This window comes from Rana temporaria, chromosome 8, assembly GCF_905171775.1.
Source record: "Rana temporaria chromosome 8, aRanTem1.1, whole genome shotgun sequence".
Taxonomy (NCBI): domain Eukaryota; kingdom Metazoa; phylum Chordata; class Amphibia; order Anura; family Ranidae; genus Rana; species Rana temporaria.
In genome coordinates this window covers 17535368-17556373 of record NC_053496.1, presented here as the reverse complement: position 1 = coordinate 17556373, position 21006 = coordinate 17535368, and the positions used below count along the sequence as shown (strand labels likewise).

The 21006-nt window shown below is 44.7% G+C and overlaps 1 protein-coding gene across 1 annotated transcript in view; it reads right to left on the bottom strand.

The window, feature by feature from the left end:
* Window positions 1–21006, bottom strand: part of ZRANB1 (zinc finger RANBP2-type containing 1) — a 106974-nt gene that overhangs the window by 34748 nt on the left and 51220 nt on the right. The window contains exon 2 of the mRNA XM_040361353.1: window positions 17427–18254. Within this exon, the coding sequence (XP_040217287.1) occupies window positions 17427–18213 (787 nt within the window). The 5' untranslated portion in view covers window positions 18214–18254. The remainder of the gene's footprint in view (window positions 1–17426; window positions 18255–21006) is intronic.

Here is a 21006-nt window from a genome sequence, read left to right as displayed (position 1 = left end):
ATATAGTATACAGCAACGAGGAATAGATCTCACTATATAGTATATAGTAACAAGGAGGAATAGATCTCACTATATAGTATACAGCAACAAGGAGGAATAGATCTCACTATATAGTATACAGCAGGGATATGCAATTAGCGGACCTCCAGCTGTTGCAAAACTACAAGTCCCATCATGCCTCTGACTCTGGGTGTCATGCTTGTGGCTGTCAGAGTCTTGCTATGCCTCATGGGAATTGTAGTTCTGCAACAGCTGGAGGTCCGCTAATTGCATATCCCCGGTATACAGCAACAAGGAGGAATAGATCTCACTATATAGTATACAGCAACAAGGAGGAATAGATCTCACTATATAGTATATAGTAACAAGGAGGAATAGATCTCACTATATAGTATACAGCAACAAGGAGCAATAGATCTCACTATATAGTATACAGCAACAAGGAGGAACAGATCTCACTATATAGTAACAAGGAGGAATAGATCTCACTATATAGTATACAGCAGGGTTTGACAAATTTGCTTGGAATCTAGGAGCCAGCTAAAAAAGTTAGGCGCCAGAAAACGCACCCCGTCCCGACGAGCTTGCGCACAGAAGCGAACACATACGTGAGCAGCGCCCGCATATGTAAACAGTGTTCAAACCACACATGTGAGGTATCGCCGCGATTGGTAGAGCAAAGCAATAATTCTAGCCCTAGACCTCCTCTAACTCAAAACATGCAACCTGTAGAGTTTTTTAAACGTCGCCTATGAAGATTTTAAAGGGTAAAAGTTTGTCGGCATTCCACGAGCGGGCGCAATTTTGAAGCGTGACATGTTGGTTATGAATTTACTCGGCGTAAATAATATCTTTCATAATATTAAAAAAAAAATGGGGATAACTTTACTGTTGTCTTATTTTTGAATTAAAAAATGTGTAATTTTTTCCCAAAAAAGTGCGCTTGTAAGACCGCTGCGCAAATACGGCGCGACAGAAAGTATTGCAACGATCGCCATTTTATTCTCTAGGGTGTTGGGATAAAAAATATATATAATGTTTGGGGGTCTAATTAGAGGGAAGAAGATGGCAGTGAAAAATTACATTAGAATGTGCGGCTTGTTTTGCACACAGTGGCCCAGATCCACCGACTGTATCACTCGGCCCTGCCCCCCGACACGCCACGTCATTGGATGTGATTGACAGCAGCCAATGGCTGTGCCGTTTTCAATCCATCCAGTGTAGCCAATTAACGGGCAGGCTGAGAACCAGAGGATGACGGGGACGAGTGCGAGACTTTCGAGGGGTCAGGTAAGGCTGGGCGGTACTGTCGGATGTTTTTTCACCTTAAAGGGTCACTAAAGAAATAAAAATATATATATATATATCTCTCCACGTCTTCTGGGGTCCCTCGGTGGCTGTCTCTGGTCCTCCCCGCAAGAACTGACCACATTCATGCGAGAGAGCTTGCATGGTGATTAGTACTTGCGGGCGAGCTCCCGTGATACAGTGAGCGGCTATGGCCGCTCGCTGTATCACTCGGCCCCGCCCCTCGGCACGCCGCGTCACTGGATGTGATTGACAGCAGTGCCAGCCAATGGCTGCGCTGCTCTCAATCCATCCGCTCTAGCCAATCAGCGGCCAGGCTGAACGACGAAGAGGATCTTGGGAGCGAGCGCGGAACTTTCGAGGGGTCAGGCAAGTAAAATGGGGGCTGGGGGGGGGCTAGCATCATCAGATGTTTTTTCACCTTAATGCATAGATTGCATTAGGGTGAAATTTTTTTTCCTTTACAACTCCTTTAAACAGAACTGGAAGTCCTTCACAAAGCATAAAGATCCATGGTGGAATACATACGACTCTAACCTGGATTTCAGGTTAACCACTTGCCTACTGGGCACATACACCCCCTTCCTGCCCAGACGAGATTTTAGCTTCAGGCACTGCATCGCTTTAACTGACAATTGCGCGGTCGTGCGACGTGGCTCCCAAACAAAATTGACGTCCTTTTTTTCCCCCATAAAGCTTTATTTTGGTGGTATTTGATCGCCTCTGCGGTTTTTATTTTTTGGGCTATAAACAAACAAAAAAAAAAAGCGTCAATTTTGAAAAAAAAAACACAATATTTTTTACTTTTTGCTGTAATAAATATCCAATTTTTTTTAAAAAAATATATATTTTTTTCTCAGTTTAGGCCGATACGTATTATTCTACATATTTTTGGTAAAATCTGAAGTCTCCACTGACGTCACTGCCAGTAGTCGAGGCACCGCGTCATCCTGACTGCCCAAGTCTGGATCCACCAGCTGCCTTGATTGATGACAGTCTCAGCGAGCCTCTGAGACGGCTGCTCTACGCCCCTCCACAGCTCATCGCTCAAATGAGCGTGGAGAAGCAGAGGGGAGAGACGCTGACAGTCAGCAGCTCTCCTCTCAGGGATCCATGAAAACCGAGCCCTCGGCGATGTTCGGTGGCTTGGTTCTCAGTGCAGAGGACAGATGCAGCTCTTCTGATTTCACAGGCTTTGCAGATGAGAATGCTGCTGCCATCAATAAAATCTTGTAATGAGTGTGGTGGGGGGGGGGGGGGGGCTGGGCCAAGTTGCGCTGCGTCTATAGATGCACACAGCCCCACTCATGAGCAAGTCCACACAAATGTCCCCATTGCAAGCGGCTTGCTATAGGGGCACGCTAAGGAGGAGGAGCAGAGAGTGCCAGCAATAATAATTTTAGCTTTAAACACCCAGTAAAGGGGCAAAATAATATACCGTATATATTCAAAAACGGATAAACTGTCCTGTGCTACTCCGTACAGCTGATGGTAACAAGATAGAACAGAAGAGTCTTGTGTGAGGTGTACGATAGCAAACAGTGTCTGCGCTGTGCGCCAAGTGGAGTCTCCTTATAAGGAAGCACGGGGAGCCAAGCCGTTAACTCTATAGACAGCAGTGCATTGTATTATTTATATACATTTTGTGTGTATTACATTTATATTGCAGAGTTGTACCAATTTTTTTTTTTGGCACCCTAACAGCCAACATAAAAAAAAAAAAAAATTGTACTTTTACTTTTGACCTACTTGAAAGGCTAGAGTGCTCCATTAAATGGCAATATATTGTATATAGAGATCAATATAAATAGAGACAGAGATATAAAGACAGACACAGATGTGTTTGACAGTCAAAAAGCCCTGTCCTGTTTTTTACTACCCGAAATAGAAAAATCAACCCACCACTAGAAAGGCCAGAGAATGCAAGTTTGAATAAAACTAATCTCTGTCATCAAAACTGAGCAAGGGGCAATGTGGGCGTACAATAACCAGCTAGGCTTCCATAGAGAACATACCTCTGCCCACACGAGACTGGCGCATGATAGGGTACGAAAACACACCGATAAAACAACTAAAAGTTTATAAAGTCCAGGGAGTACAGTATATGTATGCAGCATTAGTGGCAGCGGCTTTGAGGGCGAAGCAATCTCTAGAAGAACAATGGGAGAAAAGCAAGGTGCGCCAAAAACTAAGTGCAGGAGAAGATGCAACAAATGCTATATTTAAAAGCAGAGTTCCTCACGGGAAATAAAAAAATGAATAAAATAAAAGTCAGCAGCTACAAAAATACTGCAGATGCTGACTCAATATAGGATTCCCGTGATGTCTGCACCCAAAACCAGTCTTCGGATCGACTCAGGGGTGCTGCCGCAGACATTCCTGGTAAGGGAACCAGGCAGTGAAGACTTTCGGCTTGATTCCTGGTTCCCCAATGTGCAAGTCACGCTTATCACAGCCCATAAACGGTTTATGAAACAGAGATAAATCGGGGGGAGAAGCGTTTGAATTTGTTCTCCCGCCGATTATCTCCACACACAGAGAATCCTCAGACTGACACAGTAACGGCCAGTTTATGAAGCTGCGATCTGAGCGCTTCACTGGCGATCCGAGTCAGAATTCACACTCCCGATTCACCATCTCAGAGCTGGTGAATTGGGGAGTGAAGAGGGAATCCCAGGGGATTCGAGGAGGAAGGAGGAAGATTTTTAACTTCCTTCTACCTTGTTCAGACCCTCCAACGCTGTAACCATGCGCCCCTGTAAAATATATATATTAAATTACATTAACCACGCGGTCTGTCAGTGTAATGAGCGGTGATCATTTATCGCTACTCAATAAACTGACATCTCAGTGTTTCAGTGAATTTCTGGTACTGTAATCTCGTAGAGTCTCACGAGATTCCAGTATCAGGGGCCATTCTCCACTGTTTGAAGCGTTGGTAGATCACTTCACTTCAAGGGTGAAGCGATCTTCTCCGCTTCATAAACTGGCACACAGAGGAGAAAAATCTCCTCTGTGAATGCCGGAGAACGAAGCAGTGAATAGATTTCACTGCTTCATAAAAGGACACCATAGTGTAGTTTGGCGCTCTTCCGCCAGAAGTGGGGGCAATAACTGGATTTGAAAGGGGCCAAATGTGACACGATTGGGGGGGGATTGGTAATCGATCAGTGGGAGTGCCATTTATTCCACTTTAATGCAAAAAAACTGTCAAGTGGCTACTCCTACTTATATAACCACTTGGGATCCGCCTGCCGTCAATTGACGGCTACAGTGCGGATCCCAATCTCCCAACTGCCGTCAATTGACGTCCGCCCCTTAGGGCGGTCCCCGCGCGCGCTCCAGAGCGCGCTGCGGGGAAAATCTGTGTTGGCCGTGTCCCTCGGACACAGCCAATTACAGAGCGCCGCGAACGGCCAATCAGAGTGGCCGTTCGCGATGCGATCTGTGCGGCCAATGAGAGATGATCTCATATGTAAACATATGAGATCATCTCTCATTGCCGTTTTACACAGAGGCAGCGGTGCTGTCTCTGGAGAGGAGACCGATCTGTGTCTCTTGTACATAGAGACACAGATCGGTCACCCCCCCAGTCACCCCCCTCTCCACCCACAGTTAGAACACTATATAGGATACACATTTAACCCCTTCCTCACCCCCTAGTGTTAACCCCTTCCCTGCCAGTCACATTTATACAGTAATTAGTGCATATTTATAGCACTGATCGCAGTATAAATGTGAATGGCGCCAAAAATGTGTCCGATGTGTCCGCCATAACGTCGCAGTCCCATTAAAAATCGCAGATCGCCGCCATTACTAGTAAAAAAAAATAATTAAAAAGTAATAATTCTGTCCCCTATTTTGTAAGCGCTATAACTTTTGCGCAAACCAGTCGCTTATTTTTTTTTTTTTTATTTTTTTTTTTACCAAAAATATGTAGAAGAATACGTATCGGCCTAAACTGAGAAAAAAAAAAGTTTTTTTTTTTAAATTGGGATTTTTATTATAGCAAGAAGTAAAAAATATTGTATTTTTTTCAAAATTGTCTCACTTTTTTGTTTATAGCGCAAAAAATAAAAACCGCACAGGCGATCAAATACCACCAAAAGAAAGCTCTACTTGTGGGGGAAAAAAAGGACGTCAATTTTGTTTGGGAGCCACGTCGCACGACCGCGCAATTGTTAGTTAAAGCGATGCAGTGCCGAAAGCTGAAATTTCACCTGGGCAGGAGGGGGGTATATGTGCCCAGTAAGCAAGTGGATAAAGACCAATAGGCACATAACCGTACAATACTGTGGTCACTCAGCGGGTCCCCGTTGGATGGTGGTGTGTAGATATTAAAGCGGAGGTTCACCCTAAAACAATGATATAATATTGGGTGGAGGCGCCGCCATCTTTGGTAAGGCAATCAGGAAGTAAAGCCTTGCAGCTTCAGTCCCGATTCCCTACTGCGCATGCCTGTGTGTCTCCTAGAACAGCGGTCCCCAACCTTTGACAATGGGGACTGCTGCATGAAAGAAAAATTATACCAAGACCCGCGGGGGGTAAGCAATATTTTGCGGGCGATTTGTTGAGGCAATGGCTGGTGTTTGCGCTTCGATCATCCTGGCACCATGGTTGTTATGGTGTCAGCATGATTGAAGCACATTATTTCTATTATTACAATGTAATAAAAAAAGAAATAGTTCAACTCACCATAATGCAGAATCAGTGGGAGCCCCGTCTGTCACTTGTCACTGTCGCCTACCACCAGATGCAGCACGTCTTTTGCCACCATCGCCTGCTACCAAATTCAACTTTCCACCGTCACTTGCCAACAGGTGCAGCTTGTCACTTGCCAGTGAGGGTGGAACCGCCGAAACTCAGTGTAGTGTTGGTGGCCGGCTGTAAGCACTCGATGGTGGTGATGCGGGCAGGCGGTGAAAGATGACATCTCTCTGCTCGCACGCAGCACCTCAGACAATGTTGTGTTCGTGGTCGGCTGTGAGGGCTGAACAGCTTCGTTTAGTGGCATGCGGCGAGAGATGAATGTCATCTTTCTGCTCGCACGCAGCACCTCTGACCATGGCTGTGAGGGCAGAACAGATGTGATGTGTGGCGGGCAGCGAGAGCGGTCATCTCTGCTCGCCCGCCACCGCCGAACCCCTGAAAGTGCAGCCTTGGTCGGCAGCCAGGCTGCAAACAGGCTACGGCCCGGCAGTGGGCCGTGGCCTGGGGACCCCTGTCCTAAGTAGGTTCCGGACGTATCGTAGGTCGCTGTGGCGTAGGTCGCTGTCTGGGGGCCTGGGGGTTGGGGACCCCTGTCCTAAGTAGGTTCCGGATGTATCGTAGGTCGCTGTCTGGGGGCCTGGGAAACCCTGTCCTAAGTAGGTTCCGGACGTATCATAGGTCGCTGCCTGGGGACCCCTGTCCTAAGTAGGTTCCGGACGTATCGTAGGTCGCTGTCTGGGGGCCTGGGAAACCCTGTCCTAAGTAGGTTCCGGACGTATCATAGGTCGCTGCCTGGGGACCCCTGTCCTAAGTAGGTTCCGGATGTATCGTAGGTCGCTGTCTGGGGGCCTGGGAAACCCTGTCCTAAGTAGGTTCCGGACGTATCATAGGTCGCTGCCTGGGGACCCCTGTCCTAAGTAGGTTCCGGACGTATCGTAGGTCGCTGTGGCGTAGGTCGCTGTCTGGGGGTTGGGGACCCTTGTCCTAAGTAGGTTCCGGACGTATCGTAGGTCGCTGTCTGGGGGCCTGGGACCCCTGTCCTAAGTAGGTTCCGGACGTATCGTAGGTCGCTGTGGCGTAGGTCGCTGTCTGGGGGTTGGGGACCCCTGTCCTAAGTAGGTGCCGGACGTATCGTAGGTCGCCGTGGCGTAGGTCGCTGTCTGGGGGCCTGGGGGTTGGGGACCCCTGTCCTAAGTAGGTTCCGGACGTATCGTAGGTCGCTGTCTGGGGGCCTGGGACCCCTGTCCTAAGTAGGTTCCGGACGTATCGTAGGTCGCTGTGGCGTAGGTCGCTGTCTGGGGGTTGGGGACCCCTGTCCTAAGTAGGTGCCGGACGTATCGTAGGTCGCTGTCTGGGGGCCTGGGACCCCTGTCCTAAGTAGGTTCTGGACGTATCGTAGGTCGCTGTGGCGTAGGTCACTGTCTGGGGGCCTGGGGGTTGGGGACCCCTGTCCTAAGTAGGTTCCGGACGTATCGTAGGTCGCTGCCTGGGGGTTGGGGACCCCTGTCCCAAGTAGGTTCCGGATGTATCGTAGGTCGCTGTCTGGGGGCCTGGGGGTTGGGGACCCAAGTCCTAAGTAGGTTGCTGTGGCGTAGGTCGCTGTCTGGGGGCCTGGGGGTTTGGGACCCCTGTCCTAAGTAGGTTCCGGATGTATCGTAGGTCGCTGTCTGGGGGCCTGGGGACCCCTGTCCTAAGTAGGTTCCGGACGTATCGTAGGTCGCTGTGGCAACCTATGCCCAGAAGTGGGAGCAAATACCTGGATTACTCCACTTTAAAATATTCCATTCGTTGCATGTCCTGAAACGTCATTTTTGTCACTTTGTTTTTCTCCCACCAATCACACAATGTTATCCTTCCAGCCGCTACTGACCAGGACAACGAAGGCCCCTTTCACACGGACGGATAGAAAGGTGCTTTTAGCTGCGGATTTTCTCGTTTTCTACCGCAGCTAAAAGCACACCATGCTTTCCTATGCAACGTTTAGCTGCGATTTTGTTACATGCGGTTTGGTGCGAATAGAAAAAATAGAATTGGATGCGTCCAGGTGCAATTTATGCACTTAACCGCAGTTTGTGTCAACTGCAGATAGCGGTGTGAAAAAAAAAAAAAAAACGAACAGGAAGCACATCATGATAACAAAAAAAAGCAAAGGGGTTGCTATGGAAATTACTACCGCAACTATACGCGACCGCATGTAACCGCGCGTAATTGCAATGTACAAATGCAGCTAAACGCAGTGCCCGGAGCCTTGAATTTCACAGAAAATTGACATGCTGCGGCAAAACAGCCATCCGTGTGAAAGGGGCCTAAAGATTCTCATCGCCAAGACCACTTGTAAAACTCGCCCAGATATTGGGAATGAGAAGGGCAACGCATCTATGAAATGACACAAAAGGGATTAGCATAAGAAATGAATTAGCCCAGGAGTGTGAGCTTCAACAGGAAGCCAAGATCCAAACAAAGCCAATCCATACAGATTTATCAAAACAAAACGTACAAAGCAGCCCACGGAGGGAGTGAGACGGCTAGCTCCAGTAAACGCACGGTACGCAGGCAGACCTGTGAGTCATCGCACTTTATTTATAGACGCCCCAGAGACTCCATCCAGCATAAACACCACACTCTCCTGTTCTCTTTAATGCCTCTCGCATTTCATCCCTCCTCACTACAAGCCTCACTACAAGCCTGGACATTTAGGGACAGGAAGGTAAACACACACACAGGACTCCGGGAACCGGTGACAGGCACACATCCAGTCCGGCCGAGAACCCGGACTCTTCCCGGGAAGTACAGGTGTAGGTGTGAGAGCGGGCGGAGGAGGGGATGGGGGACACTCCACATTTCTACACGCTTGTTAGGACGACAATACAGATTAGATTACAGCTGCACAGCCACCAGTGGGAAGAAGGAGGAGGTGGGATGAAACCTGTTGAAAGAACAAGCAATGCTTAAAGTGTATTCTAAATCCAAAAACAAAAATGTATTATATTGCAGCTTATCAGTGCTTAGATGTGATGGCTGCTTTGGTTTTTTTGTTTGATTATTTTTTCTTTTCTTCTCAGGGTTTTAAAGGGGTTGTAAAGCCTCGTGTTTTTTTCACCTTAATGCATCCTATGCATTTAAAGCGGAGGTCCGGAAAAAAATAAATAAAAAATAATAAAAGTCAGCAGCTGCCAACACTGTAGCTGCTGACTTTTAATAAGGAACACTTACCTGTCCTAGCCGCCAGCGATGTCAGCTGCTGCCAGCGATGTCAGCCGCCGCCAAGGCCGATCCTCGATCCTGGCAGCTCCAGGCGCCGCCATCCACAGTAAGGGAAACAGGCAGTGAAGCCATGCGGCTTCACTGCCCGTTTCCTACTGCGCATGTGTGAGCCGCGCGGCGCTTTGAGAATGGGCCAGCTGCTTTCTGAGATACACACAGTTCCCAGAATGCAGTGCGTCCCATTCACAAGAAGAAAGTGTAGGAGGAGGAAGAGAATCCACCGCAGAGGATGAAGAGGCAGATTCGGGACTGCCGCATAGCAACAGCTATTTAGGGTAAGTAAAACATTGTATTTTATTTATTTTTTTAGATTGAGGAAAAAAAAAATTTCAGGGTGGAACTCCACTTTAAAGGTGAAGCACACCTTGCAGTCACTGCCCCCCCCCCCCACTTAGCCCCGAATCTCCATGGGAGCGCCCCCGCCATCCTTCTCTTCTTGGAGTCCCATCTTTGATTGGATAGATAGCAGCGCAGCCATTGTCTCTTGCTGTTGTCAAATACAATGACACGGGTGCCGGGGCCAAGTCATACACTCTGCGTCTATGGACGTCAAGTGTGACACAGGAGCGCGCCTGCAAGGTAACCCCCTCGGGAGAGAGCTTCCCAGAGGCGATTATCCAATACGGGGAAGAGCCGCGAGAGCTGCCGTGGGACCCCAGAACAGGATGATAGGGGCCACTGTGCAAAACGAACTGCAGTTAAAAACAGGAAGCTTTAGTGTCACTAACTCTTTGGGACAGTTCACACCAGATGCAGGCCAGTGCTTTTTTTTCTGCATCAATGATGCATGGAAAGCAGGTCATATGGTTTCCAATGGCATAATTCAGACCAGTGCGTTCCATTGATTTTAACTTAAAAACAACAAATGTCAGAAAAAGGTTTGGTGTTTAAGTGGTTAAACTTTCCTAATTTACACACAGAAGTTTATTCCTTTGATGTAAAAGACAAATTGCTACAATGTTTAGACTTAACATTCCACTGATAAAGAATGTTGTGATACTTGGCAGACTGCCCTGATTTTTTTCTTCCTTTCTTTTGATGGCTGAGAACAGAGAGAATTCTCTGCATACAAAAAGATCAGGAAATACTTTGTCAAGATCGCAACGGGGAAAAAAAAAAAAATTGCGATAACGATTCTTGAAGATTAATCGCTCAGCTCTAACTCCAGGTATGGTTTGTTTTGCTCCACCTTGGACCGATGTAAGGAACACATATCCCATATCTGAGTGACTGCTGTGGAAGCGGAGAACCACTGTAGTATTGGTCAATGCTAGGATGATCACAGCCACTATAGCAACTGCTGTAGTCTTTCGGGTCCCATGCTGTTTACAGGACGCCCTGCATTTTGCTCAATGAATGCAAAGTGTCCTTCGGTCCTGTTCACACCTGAGCATATTGAAGTCACAGGACCATTCCAAAATTGCAGCAAAAATGTGTGACGCGTTTGCAGTGTCTTTTTTGCTTGAAAAACACAAAAAAATCAGGGCAAACCACTCAACGCCAAACGCCGGTACATGACCTTTGGCTCGTTTTTGGAGTGAAGCAAAACCCATAAAAAAAATAATTAAATGACACTGCTCCAAAATTCACCACAAGAAGGTGAAGCAGGAGCGTCGCTAGATATAAAATGTGAACGGGCCCTGAACGAGAGGTGGAGATTGCGGCTCTGCCTCGCCATCTCATCAATTCATTGAGAAAAATGCATGAAAATCTCTGAATGGTGTCCATGCCCATCGAGTGATTACCGGTGTTGACATTGCAGCAGGGCAACTGCTCAGCACGGGACCCAGGAGACCGCTGTGATAACTGTTCGTAGTGGGGGGCGATTTATCTACCCCAAGATCTGGTGAAAACAAAACTACTTCCATTACAAGATGAGGAAAGATCAATACATGGATTGCAGAACCACAGTGAAAATCTTTATTGTACTTCAAACTGAATTCCAATTGAAAGTCATAACAGGCAAACAGCAACAGTTTTGAGCTATTCGCTCCTTCTAAAGCACTGGAATCGTGCTGGTTCCCCCATCGCACAAGTGCGAACCAAGCCTAAGCCCTGGTTCACACTGCTGCTATTTGACCACATCTGTGGCACTGCACAGATTTCAAAAAGTAGTTTTTGTACTTTTTTGCCCGCCATTTACGTTGACATCTGCACAGGTGTCTCTGTAATCGCAGCCGAAATCGGGACTGACAGTGGGAGTGAAATAATGTGAGTTCAGCTGAACGGCTTCACTCCCGCAGCACTGTGTGAACCTGGGCCAAATGTCCTACCAAAAGGGAAACTCCAGGAGCAAAGTTCAATGCACAGTTACCACTATGGTTTTTAATGCTTCTCTGAACAACTGCTGGCTGAAGACTCATGTGGAGGGGAGGGGGGTGAGCTGAAGACTCATGTGGAGGGGAGGGGCGTGAGCTGAAGACTCATGTGGAGGGGAGGGGGGTGAGCTGAAGACTCATGTGGAGGGGAGGGGGGTGAGCTGAAGACTCATGTGGAGGGGAGGGGGGTGAGCTGAAGACTCATGTGAGGGGGAGGGGGGTGAGCTGAAGACTGATGTGGAGGGGGGTGAGCTGAAGACTGATGTGGAGGGGGGAGGGGGGCGAGCTGAAGACTGATGTGGAGGGGAGGGGCGCGAGCTGAAGACTGATGTGGAGGGGAGGGGGGTGAGCTGAAGACTGATGTGGAGGGGAGGGGGGTGAGCTGAAGACTGACGTGGAGGGGAGGGGGGTGAGCTGAAGACTGATGTGGAGGGGAGGGGGGGGGGGCTGGCTGAGGTCTGATGGGGAGGGGGTGAACTGAGGACTGATGTGGAGGGGGGTTAGTGGACCTCCAGCTGTTCTGCAACAGCTGGAGGTCCACCAATTGCATATCCCTGTCCTATAATAAGCACATCAGATAAGCACAGAAGGTTTCTTGCGCCCGTTGGAGAAATCTCTCAGTCTCACACTCATACATAAATAAAACTGACCGCTCTGTTCCGACAGCATTCAGATCAGGTTTCACCACAGAAAACGCTCTCCGTTCAGCCATTAGACGGTACTAAACTATTAGCTGAATGAAGAGAAAGTTTTCCTTGGTGAAATACAATCTCAATACAGTCCCAGTATGAGAGGAGAGCACAGTGTGGGACTGAAAGGAACATGTAATGGGAGTAAAGGTGACCATGCATGGCTCAAATCATGGAGAATTCCTCCTGAAATCGGACAGAATTTAGGCTGTGGGTGATGCTGACAACACAACCCAGGGGGCCATCAGATGCCGTCACTGTTAAGGGTCCTCAAGCAGCCGTGGGCGATGGGGCAGCTTTATCCGATAGCCAGCAGTCCACGTTCCTCCATACACGCTGAACTGAGGAATATATTCATATCGTCTTCAGTCTGCAAACAGCAAGAGAAATCTAAACAATGCATAGTGAGCCTAAAAGGAAACCAATCTGCCAATTGATTGAATTAGGGAGAGTACTGCATTGCTGTCCGAGGATAACAAGGCAGTTCCTCCATGAATACAGTATGGTAAGGGAGGGTTGTCACCCTACGAAAAAAGCAAACAAATGCGGCCACCATACCTAGAGAGTAGTAAGCTGCAATATATTACAGTTTTGATTATTGGGTTTAAATGCACTTTAGAGAATGTAAGCAAAGCAAAAACTTGTATTTACATTATTGGACAGAGTAGGTGTGATCTTATTTAGCCCCGGTTCACACCGCTGCATCTTGTCATGCGACAGTTGTGCCCCATCAACAACGATGGAACGGTTCTAATCGGTGCGACTCAAGTGGCTCCGACTTAGAAAAAGCTTCCTGCACTACTTTGGGGCAAATTCAACACAACTAGCATGGACTTCTGTTAAAGAGGTCCTATGCAAGCCGTGACCAAGCCGTGCCGTGACCAAGCCGTGCCAGTGTGAGCCGTGCCAGGTAAACAAACTGCACAAAGAGGAATTCTAAATACCTGAAAGTACCTGAAAGAATTTCTAATGAGCAGTCATTTGGGGGGGGGGGGGGATAAAATAAAAATAATTTTAAATCTATATTAAAATATTTTTATTATGTATTAAATAGTATGTATCAAATTATAAATTTTTATTATTTATAATAATAATAAATTATTTTTATAAATACAAATATTTATCAAATAATTTTTATTATGTATCAAATAGTATGTAATACATACTAATATTTAAATTATTTGTATTTATAAAAATAATTAATAATAATAATAATAAATAATCTGATTTGGGTTATTTTCACCAAGGAAATGTAGCAGAATACAGTTTGGCCTAAATTTATGAAGAAAGATTAGCAAAATGTTATAATATATTTTTGCGCGAAAAAAAAAAAATCATGGGTACAGCGTTGCATGGCTGCGCAATTGTCAAGGTGTGACTGCCCTGAAAGCTGGTCTGGGCGGGAAGGGCGTAAAAGTTCCCTGTATTGAAGGGGTTAAACAATCATTGAGCTCTTTAATTCAGAGTTCATGTCTTGGGAAAGCCTGATCATGGAAACTTTCAGGAATGAGCTTGGGAAGGTTTTACCCCCCCCCCTTTAGGACCACAGCATTTTTATGCCATTAAGCACTGCGCTACTTTAACTGACAATTGCACCGTCATGCAACACAGTAATAACTTTATTTAAAAAAAAAAAATCCCCACAGAAAGTACTCGATCACCACTGGATTTATTTTTTATCTACATTTTTTCCCCCAAAAGGTTATTTCTTTACTTTAAATCCCCCCAAAAAATTCATGAATTTAGACCCGGTTCACACAGGGGCACCAGGACTTTTGGGGCGACTCTGCAAGGTGATCTTAAGACTTTAGAGGCGACTTGCAAAATTACTTCTGTATTGAAGTCGATGCAAGTCGCCCCCCAAAGTCATACAAGAACTTTCAAGTCGGACTGACTTGAGTCGCTCCCATTAGAACGGTTCCATTGAACAGTCGCCTGACAAGTCGCCTCTGTGTGAACCGGCTCTTAGGCCAAAATGTATTCTGCTACATAAGTGCAAATTAATTGGTTTGGGATAAAGTTATAGCGTCTACAAACTATGTATATATACACTGGAACTTATGTAGCTATGATGCTATACTGGTAATGGAGGTGATCGGTGAATTACAGTGGGACTGGGATAGTGCGTTTGGCCAGCCGACATTGGATGGGAGGTACATGGACATCAATAGTGACAGTAATACAGTGATCAGTGCCAACTGTACTGGCATCTAGGGGGCAATCAAAGGGTTAACTGTGTGCCCAACAATAATGTGTGTATTGTGTTGCTTTTACTGTTTTTTCTCTCCCTGAAAACCGCCAGATCGCTGTTCGCAATACACAGTTTTACGCTTCTGCAAACACAGAACTGTGTGCGATTGGCCACAGCAGATCAGCTGACTTCAGCCAAAATTAGTGTCGTGTCCAATCAACTAAATCCGGAAGAAAGGCTGCGACATACGGGCAAGTCACCCAGCCTGGGAGATGTACAACGACTATGGGTGGGTGGCAAGCAGTTAAAAAAAATTTAAAAGAAAAAAAATCTAATAAGTGGAGCTGCAAAGTCCCATGAGGCCAACAAATGAGCTGAGCTGTGAGCTCATGTGCAGATGCCTCTCTGCCGGGGTACCCAGGAGATACAAGCAGGTGGAGGATTCGAATCTCTAGTACACAAAATGAAAGGAGGACTTTGCATGGATTAGCCCCTTAAAGCGGAGGTCCAGCTGTAAATATTCATTTTTAAAAGTCAGCAGCTACAAACACTGTAGCTGCCGACTTAAGGACACTTAGCTGTCCAGGGTGCCTGCGATGTCGGCTGCCCGAGGCTGATCCGTCCATTGGTTCGGGTCCCGACGCCAACATTCGAAGTAAGGCAAACAGGCAGTGGAGCCTTGCGGCTTCACTGCCCGTTTCCTACTGCGCATGCACAGGTCGTGCTTTCAATGGCTGACTGTCTTCTGGGACACCCACGTGTCCCAGAAGACAACGCGAGGAGAAGAATGAAGACTACCGCGGAATAGGAAGTGGCATATATACATATATACATATATACACACACATACATACACACACACACAGTATTTATTGGCATATACCGTGCACTTTTTTGCCCTTAAAATAGGGCAAAATCGTGGGTGCGCGATAGCGCGGGTATCGGCGTATGAGTTTGAACTGCGCCGCCATGTACCGAGCGCAGTACACTCGGGTACATTCGGCCAGGCTCGGCTTCGCTCGCGGTCACGCTCTGTGACGCCTCCTAGCCTTTATGCGTGAGAAGCCGAGCATGGACGAGCGTGCCCGAGTGTACTGCGCTCGGTATATGTCAGCGGCGGCGTTCAAACACAGCGCCGGAAGCGAGGATTCGACTCAGACAGCGCAGGAGGACACCACCGAGGCCACAGACGGACGCCGGACCGGACAAGGCTGCCGGGCAAGACACCGATGAGGGGCATTCAAACCAAGTTTTTTTCCTGAAATACCCTTCCAGGTTGGGGGTGCGCGCTATACGCGGGTGCGCGCAATACCCCGGTAAATACGGTATATCTCTATATTCGGGCCGAAACATCTAATCGATTATGAAATTAATCGATTACAATTTTCTTAATCGATTAAATCGGCCAGTAACATAATGGGGTTAAAAAAAAAAAACGAAAATTAGCACTTTATAGTACAAAAAAAAGCAAATCGCTACTGTAAATAATACTTTCACTGCCCCACAGTAAAAAAAATGAACCCCCTTACTGTAGCGATTATTTGCTCTTTGTATTTTTTTTTTTTTTTTTAACCCCCATTATGTTACTAAACATCTCAGGCCTGGGTCACACCTCTGTTTTTTTGGTGGTTTTTGCAGAAACACACTACAGTTCATGTACATGTTTTCCTAGGGGACACGTTCACATCCATGATTTTTTTCAGCTGCTGCGTATTTGGAAAGGGCAAGGAGTTAACGCAAAACAGTGCAATTTTTTTTTTTTTTTGGGGGGTTCAATATACTTCAATGGAGAAGCTGCAGAAAAGCATGCAATGTATTTTTGCGGCAATTTGTGTTTTGGAATTTGCCCAACAACAAATTGGCCCAATTTTTTTTAAAAAATGCTTTTTTTTTTAAGGCCATTATCCGATTACAACAATAAATCGGCCAACTAATCTATTATGAAAATAATCGTTAGTTGCAGTATAAAAAAAATTATATATATATATATATATATATATATATATATATATATATATATATATATATACACACACACACACACACACACATATATTTTTTAATATACACAATATATATATATATATATATATATATATATATATATACACACACACACACATACATATATTTTTTAATATACACAATATATATATATATATATATATATATATATATATATATATATATATATATATATATATATATATATATATATATATATATACACACACACACACACACACATACATATATTTTTTAATATACACAATATATATATATATATATATATATATATACACATATACATATATACATATATACATATATACATATATACATATATACATATATATATACACACACATACACACATTTTATATATATATATATATATATATATATATATATATATATATATATATATATATATATATATATATATATATATATATATATATATATATATACACATACATATACATACACACACATTTTTTATATATATATATATATATATATATATATATATATATATATATATATATATATATACATACACACACACACACACACACATATACATATACATACATATATATATTTTTTTTTTTTTAATATACACACATATTATATATATATATATATATATATATATATATATATATATATATATATATATATATATATATATATATATATATATATATATACACACACAATATATATATATATATATATATATATATATATATATATATATATATATATATATATATATATATATATATAATTTGCGCCTTTTTGTCCCTTTTTTGGATGTGTGAATCTCCGCTTTAACATGGCAATATCATCGCCATGTTGTCTATAGTTTGGAGCACTTCACACTGGATGGGTGACATTAGAGGATTGTTAAAAAAATATGCCCAAGAGAAAACCACTTACCCACACACGCATTCAGAAACAGCCAGTCAGTCTTCCTCATACGATTTTTGATTTGCTTTAACTTTTTGAGGTCCAGCTCATCCTTGCTGCCCACCGCCCCAGCCAGTTCAATTCTTTGGAAGTCCATCTCAGAGTCCCGTTTGGGCATGGGTGGAGAACGGCGCTGGCTGTTGCCACCACTGCAGCTGCCTCTCCAGCGAGCTCTGTCCTGCTCATTAATAATGGAGGAAGCCTCATCTGTGTCTGCCAGCTCTATAGCGTCCAAGTTGTTTGGAGTAGGATGATCGCACACCACGCATTTCTTTGCTTTGGCACCGTTCTCATATGTGCAAGCAGAGCAAGTCCAATGTTGACCTTTAATATTCAGTTTATTGCGGTCGTTATATTCCTCGCATGGGTCAATGGGGCCAGGGATAGACCTTAACCCTGATCCGGAGGATTGGGGAGATTCTGTTGGGCTACGTGTCCTACGGTGTGACAAACACTGAGTGCATCGGATGGCTCTGGGCCAGTTCAGGTAGGTGCACAATTGACAGGACCATTTACTGCCATTTTCCATGCTAAATGAGGACTTTACACGTGGCCGGGCACTGGAATCTGGGCAAATTAAGGGACTCCCACCACTTCTCTCTATGGTACCCACATTAGAACTGCTGCTTTTAAAGGGCTCCTCTGTGATGATAGCGCCACTGGGTCTCTGAGCACGACACATGGTACACTTGATAGCAGATGGCCAATTCTCATAAGTACAATATTCGCAAGACCACTTTAAGCCATGCTCCGTCATCGTGACACTCCCAAGGATGGACGTCTGTATCCGTCAGGAAGCTGGAGAGAGGAAAAAAAATAAAAATAAATCACATTAGAATAAAATAGTATAAAAAGCTTTTCACGCTAAGAGAAGTTACATACACGCACGAAGGATGTTCCCTAAAGGATGATCACAGTCCAGGCCACATAATAATAATACTACACACAAGTACTGAGGGCTTTTTCACACAGGCAGCTGGGGGACATTAAACTGAGGGGGGGGGGGGGGCCTCTGTGCGTCTATGGATTCACATGGTCTGGTTTGTGGACCAGAGGAGGTGGTAACGGACTGCTCTGCGCGATACAATAGCAAAAAAAAGGCATAACATTTTTATAAAAAGAGAAACTGTCATCTGTCCCACTGTAGACTCGGTGACAGTCTCATGCACTTTAACCACTTAAGGACCGGACCAATATGCTGCTAAATGACCCAAGGGCTTTTTACAATTTGGCACTGCGTCGCTTTAACAGACAATTGCGCGGTCGTGCGACGTGGCTCCCAAACAAAATTGGCGTCCTTTTTCCCCCCACAAATAGAGCTTTCTTTTGGTGGTATTTGATCACATCTGCGGTTTTTATTTTTTGCGCTATAAACAAAAATAGAGCGACAATTTTGAAAAAGGAATATTTTTTACTTTTTGCTATAATAAATATCCCCCAAAAACATATATAAAAAAAATTTTCTTCCTCAGTTTAGGCCGATACGTATTCTACTACCTATTTTTGGTAAAAAAAAAAAAAAAAAAAATCGCAATAAGCGTTTATCGATTGGTTTGCGCAAAATTTATAGCGTTTACAAAATAGGGGATAGTTGTATTTTTTTTTTTTTTTACTACTAATGGCGACGATCAGCGATTTTTTTCATGACTGCGACATTATGGCGGACACTTTGGACAATTTTGACACATTTTTGGGACCATTGTCATTTTCACAGCAAAAAATGCATTTAAATTGCATTGTTTGTTGTGAAAATGACAGTTGCAGTTTGGGAGTTAACCACAGGTGGCGCTGTAGAAGTTAGGGTTCACCTAGTGTGTGTTTACAACTGTAGGGGGTGTGGCTGTAGGTCTGACGTCATCTATCGAGTCTCCCTATAAAGGGGATGACACGATCGATGCGCCGCCACAGTGGTCCCGGATCGCTCCCCGCGGGAATCCGATCGGACCCCCGACCCACGTCTAGGCAGGGACGTACAGGTACGCCAATGTGCCTGTACGTGCCATTCTGCCGACGTATATCTACATGCGGCAGTCGGAAAGTGGTTAATGAGATGGCTGGTGATGCGGTAGTGACACAAGGTGAGTGCATGCCGCTAACAGGCGCTGCCATGATGGATCTAAAATGACAGGTGCTCTTTAAAAAAAAAAAAATGCAAGGACTCATTCTTGCTGGTAGTTAGAAATGAATCTTTAATATTTGAAAACAAAATTAAGTTTTCTTATTTAGAATAATAAGCTGTCAGGTTAGTAAAACAGCGATATCAGAACAGATTCAATCATACAGTTTGCAGTGTACATACTAGGTTTGCAAAACAATGGGATAGAGGAATATTCTAGTTATTGTGAAATAGTGCGAATGCATCAATAGAGTGCATGTTATCTCAGCTTGCATTCATTGAATTAGTTTACCAAAAATGTTAAATATTGCAGAATATACAGCCTCATGCTACATGACCAAGCTCCATTTCATGATGAACAAAACCATTACTGCATCTTAAATACGCTTTTGACACTTTACGAAAAATCAGATTTGAAAAAAAAAAAAAACTTTTTTTTTTTAAGACCCCGTGTACACGGGACGCTGCTAAACGTACCTTCAGAGGCAGTTGGATGCTTTTTTCAACTGCCCCTGAACTCAATGTTATCCTATGTCTCCACGTACACATTCTCGTTTGACGTTTTTAGGCAGTTGCGTTTAACAGCATTTCTTTAAAAGCAAAAAAATAAAAAATAAATTAAATAAAATGTGTTCAGACGCCAAAGATTTCCACGTTTCAGATGCCAAACGCGGTAATCCGCATTTTTTTTTAAAAACGCTTCTAAGCGCAAACCTGGCTAAACGCGGTATGTAAACGCGTCAAAATGGACGTTTTAAACGTGGGTTACTATCTGTCAAGTTAAAGCGGAGGTTCACCCTAAAACATGTTCCATCCCATTCAGCATAGTTGCGTCAGCAACAGTATGCTGTTTTTTTTTCTTGCTGTACTTACCGTTTAAATCGTTCATTTTCTTTTTATCCTTCCGCAGGAAATAGGCGTTCCTATGAAGAGGCGTAGATGATTGACGTGCGGCTAAGGCATGTCACACGTTTTGAAAATACCCGAACTAGCACTCGGCTACATACGGCGCCTGCGCAGTCAGCTCCTAGTCTGTGCGCAGGCGCCGTATAGCGCCGTTAAGAGCCGAGTCCTAGTCCGGCTATTTTCGGAACGCGTGACGTGCCTTAGCCTATTCCCCGCGGGAGGATGAAAAGAAAATGAACGATTAAATGGTAAGTACAGCGAGAAAAAAAAAACAGCATACTGTAGCTGACGCAAGTATGCTGGATGGGATGGTACATAGATGTTTTTTAGGGTGAATCTCCGCTTTAAATCGTTCAGGAGCAGTTGTAAAGACCGTATGTCCGCTTTTTCATCCATCCGTGTGCGGATGAAAAAGGGACATACATTGGTCCCTACAAGACTGCGGGTGTCAGCGGATGAACATCCGCCGACACCCAATCTCGTCCGCCTCCCTCCGATTCTGCAGACGGAGGAAAACCCTATATTTTT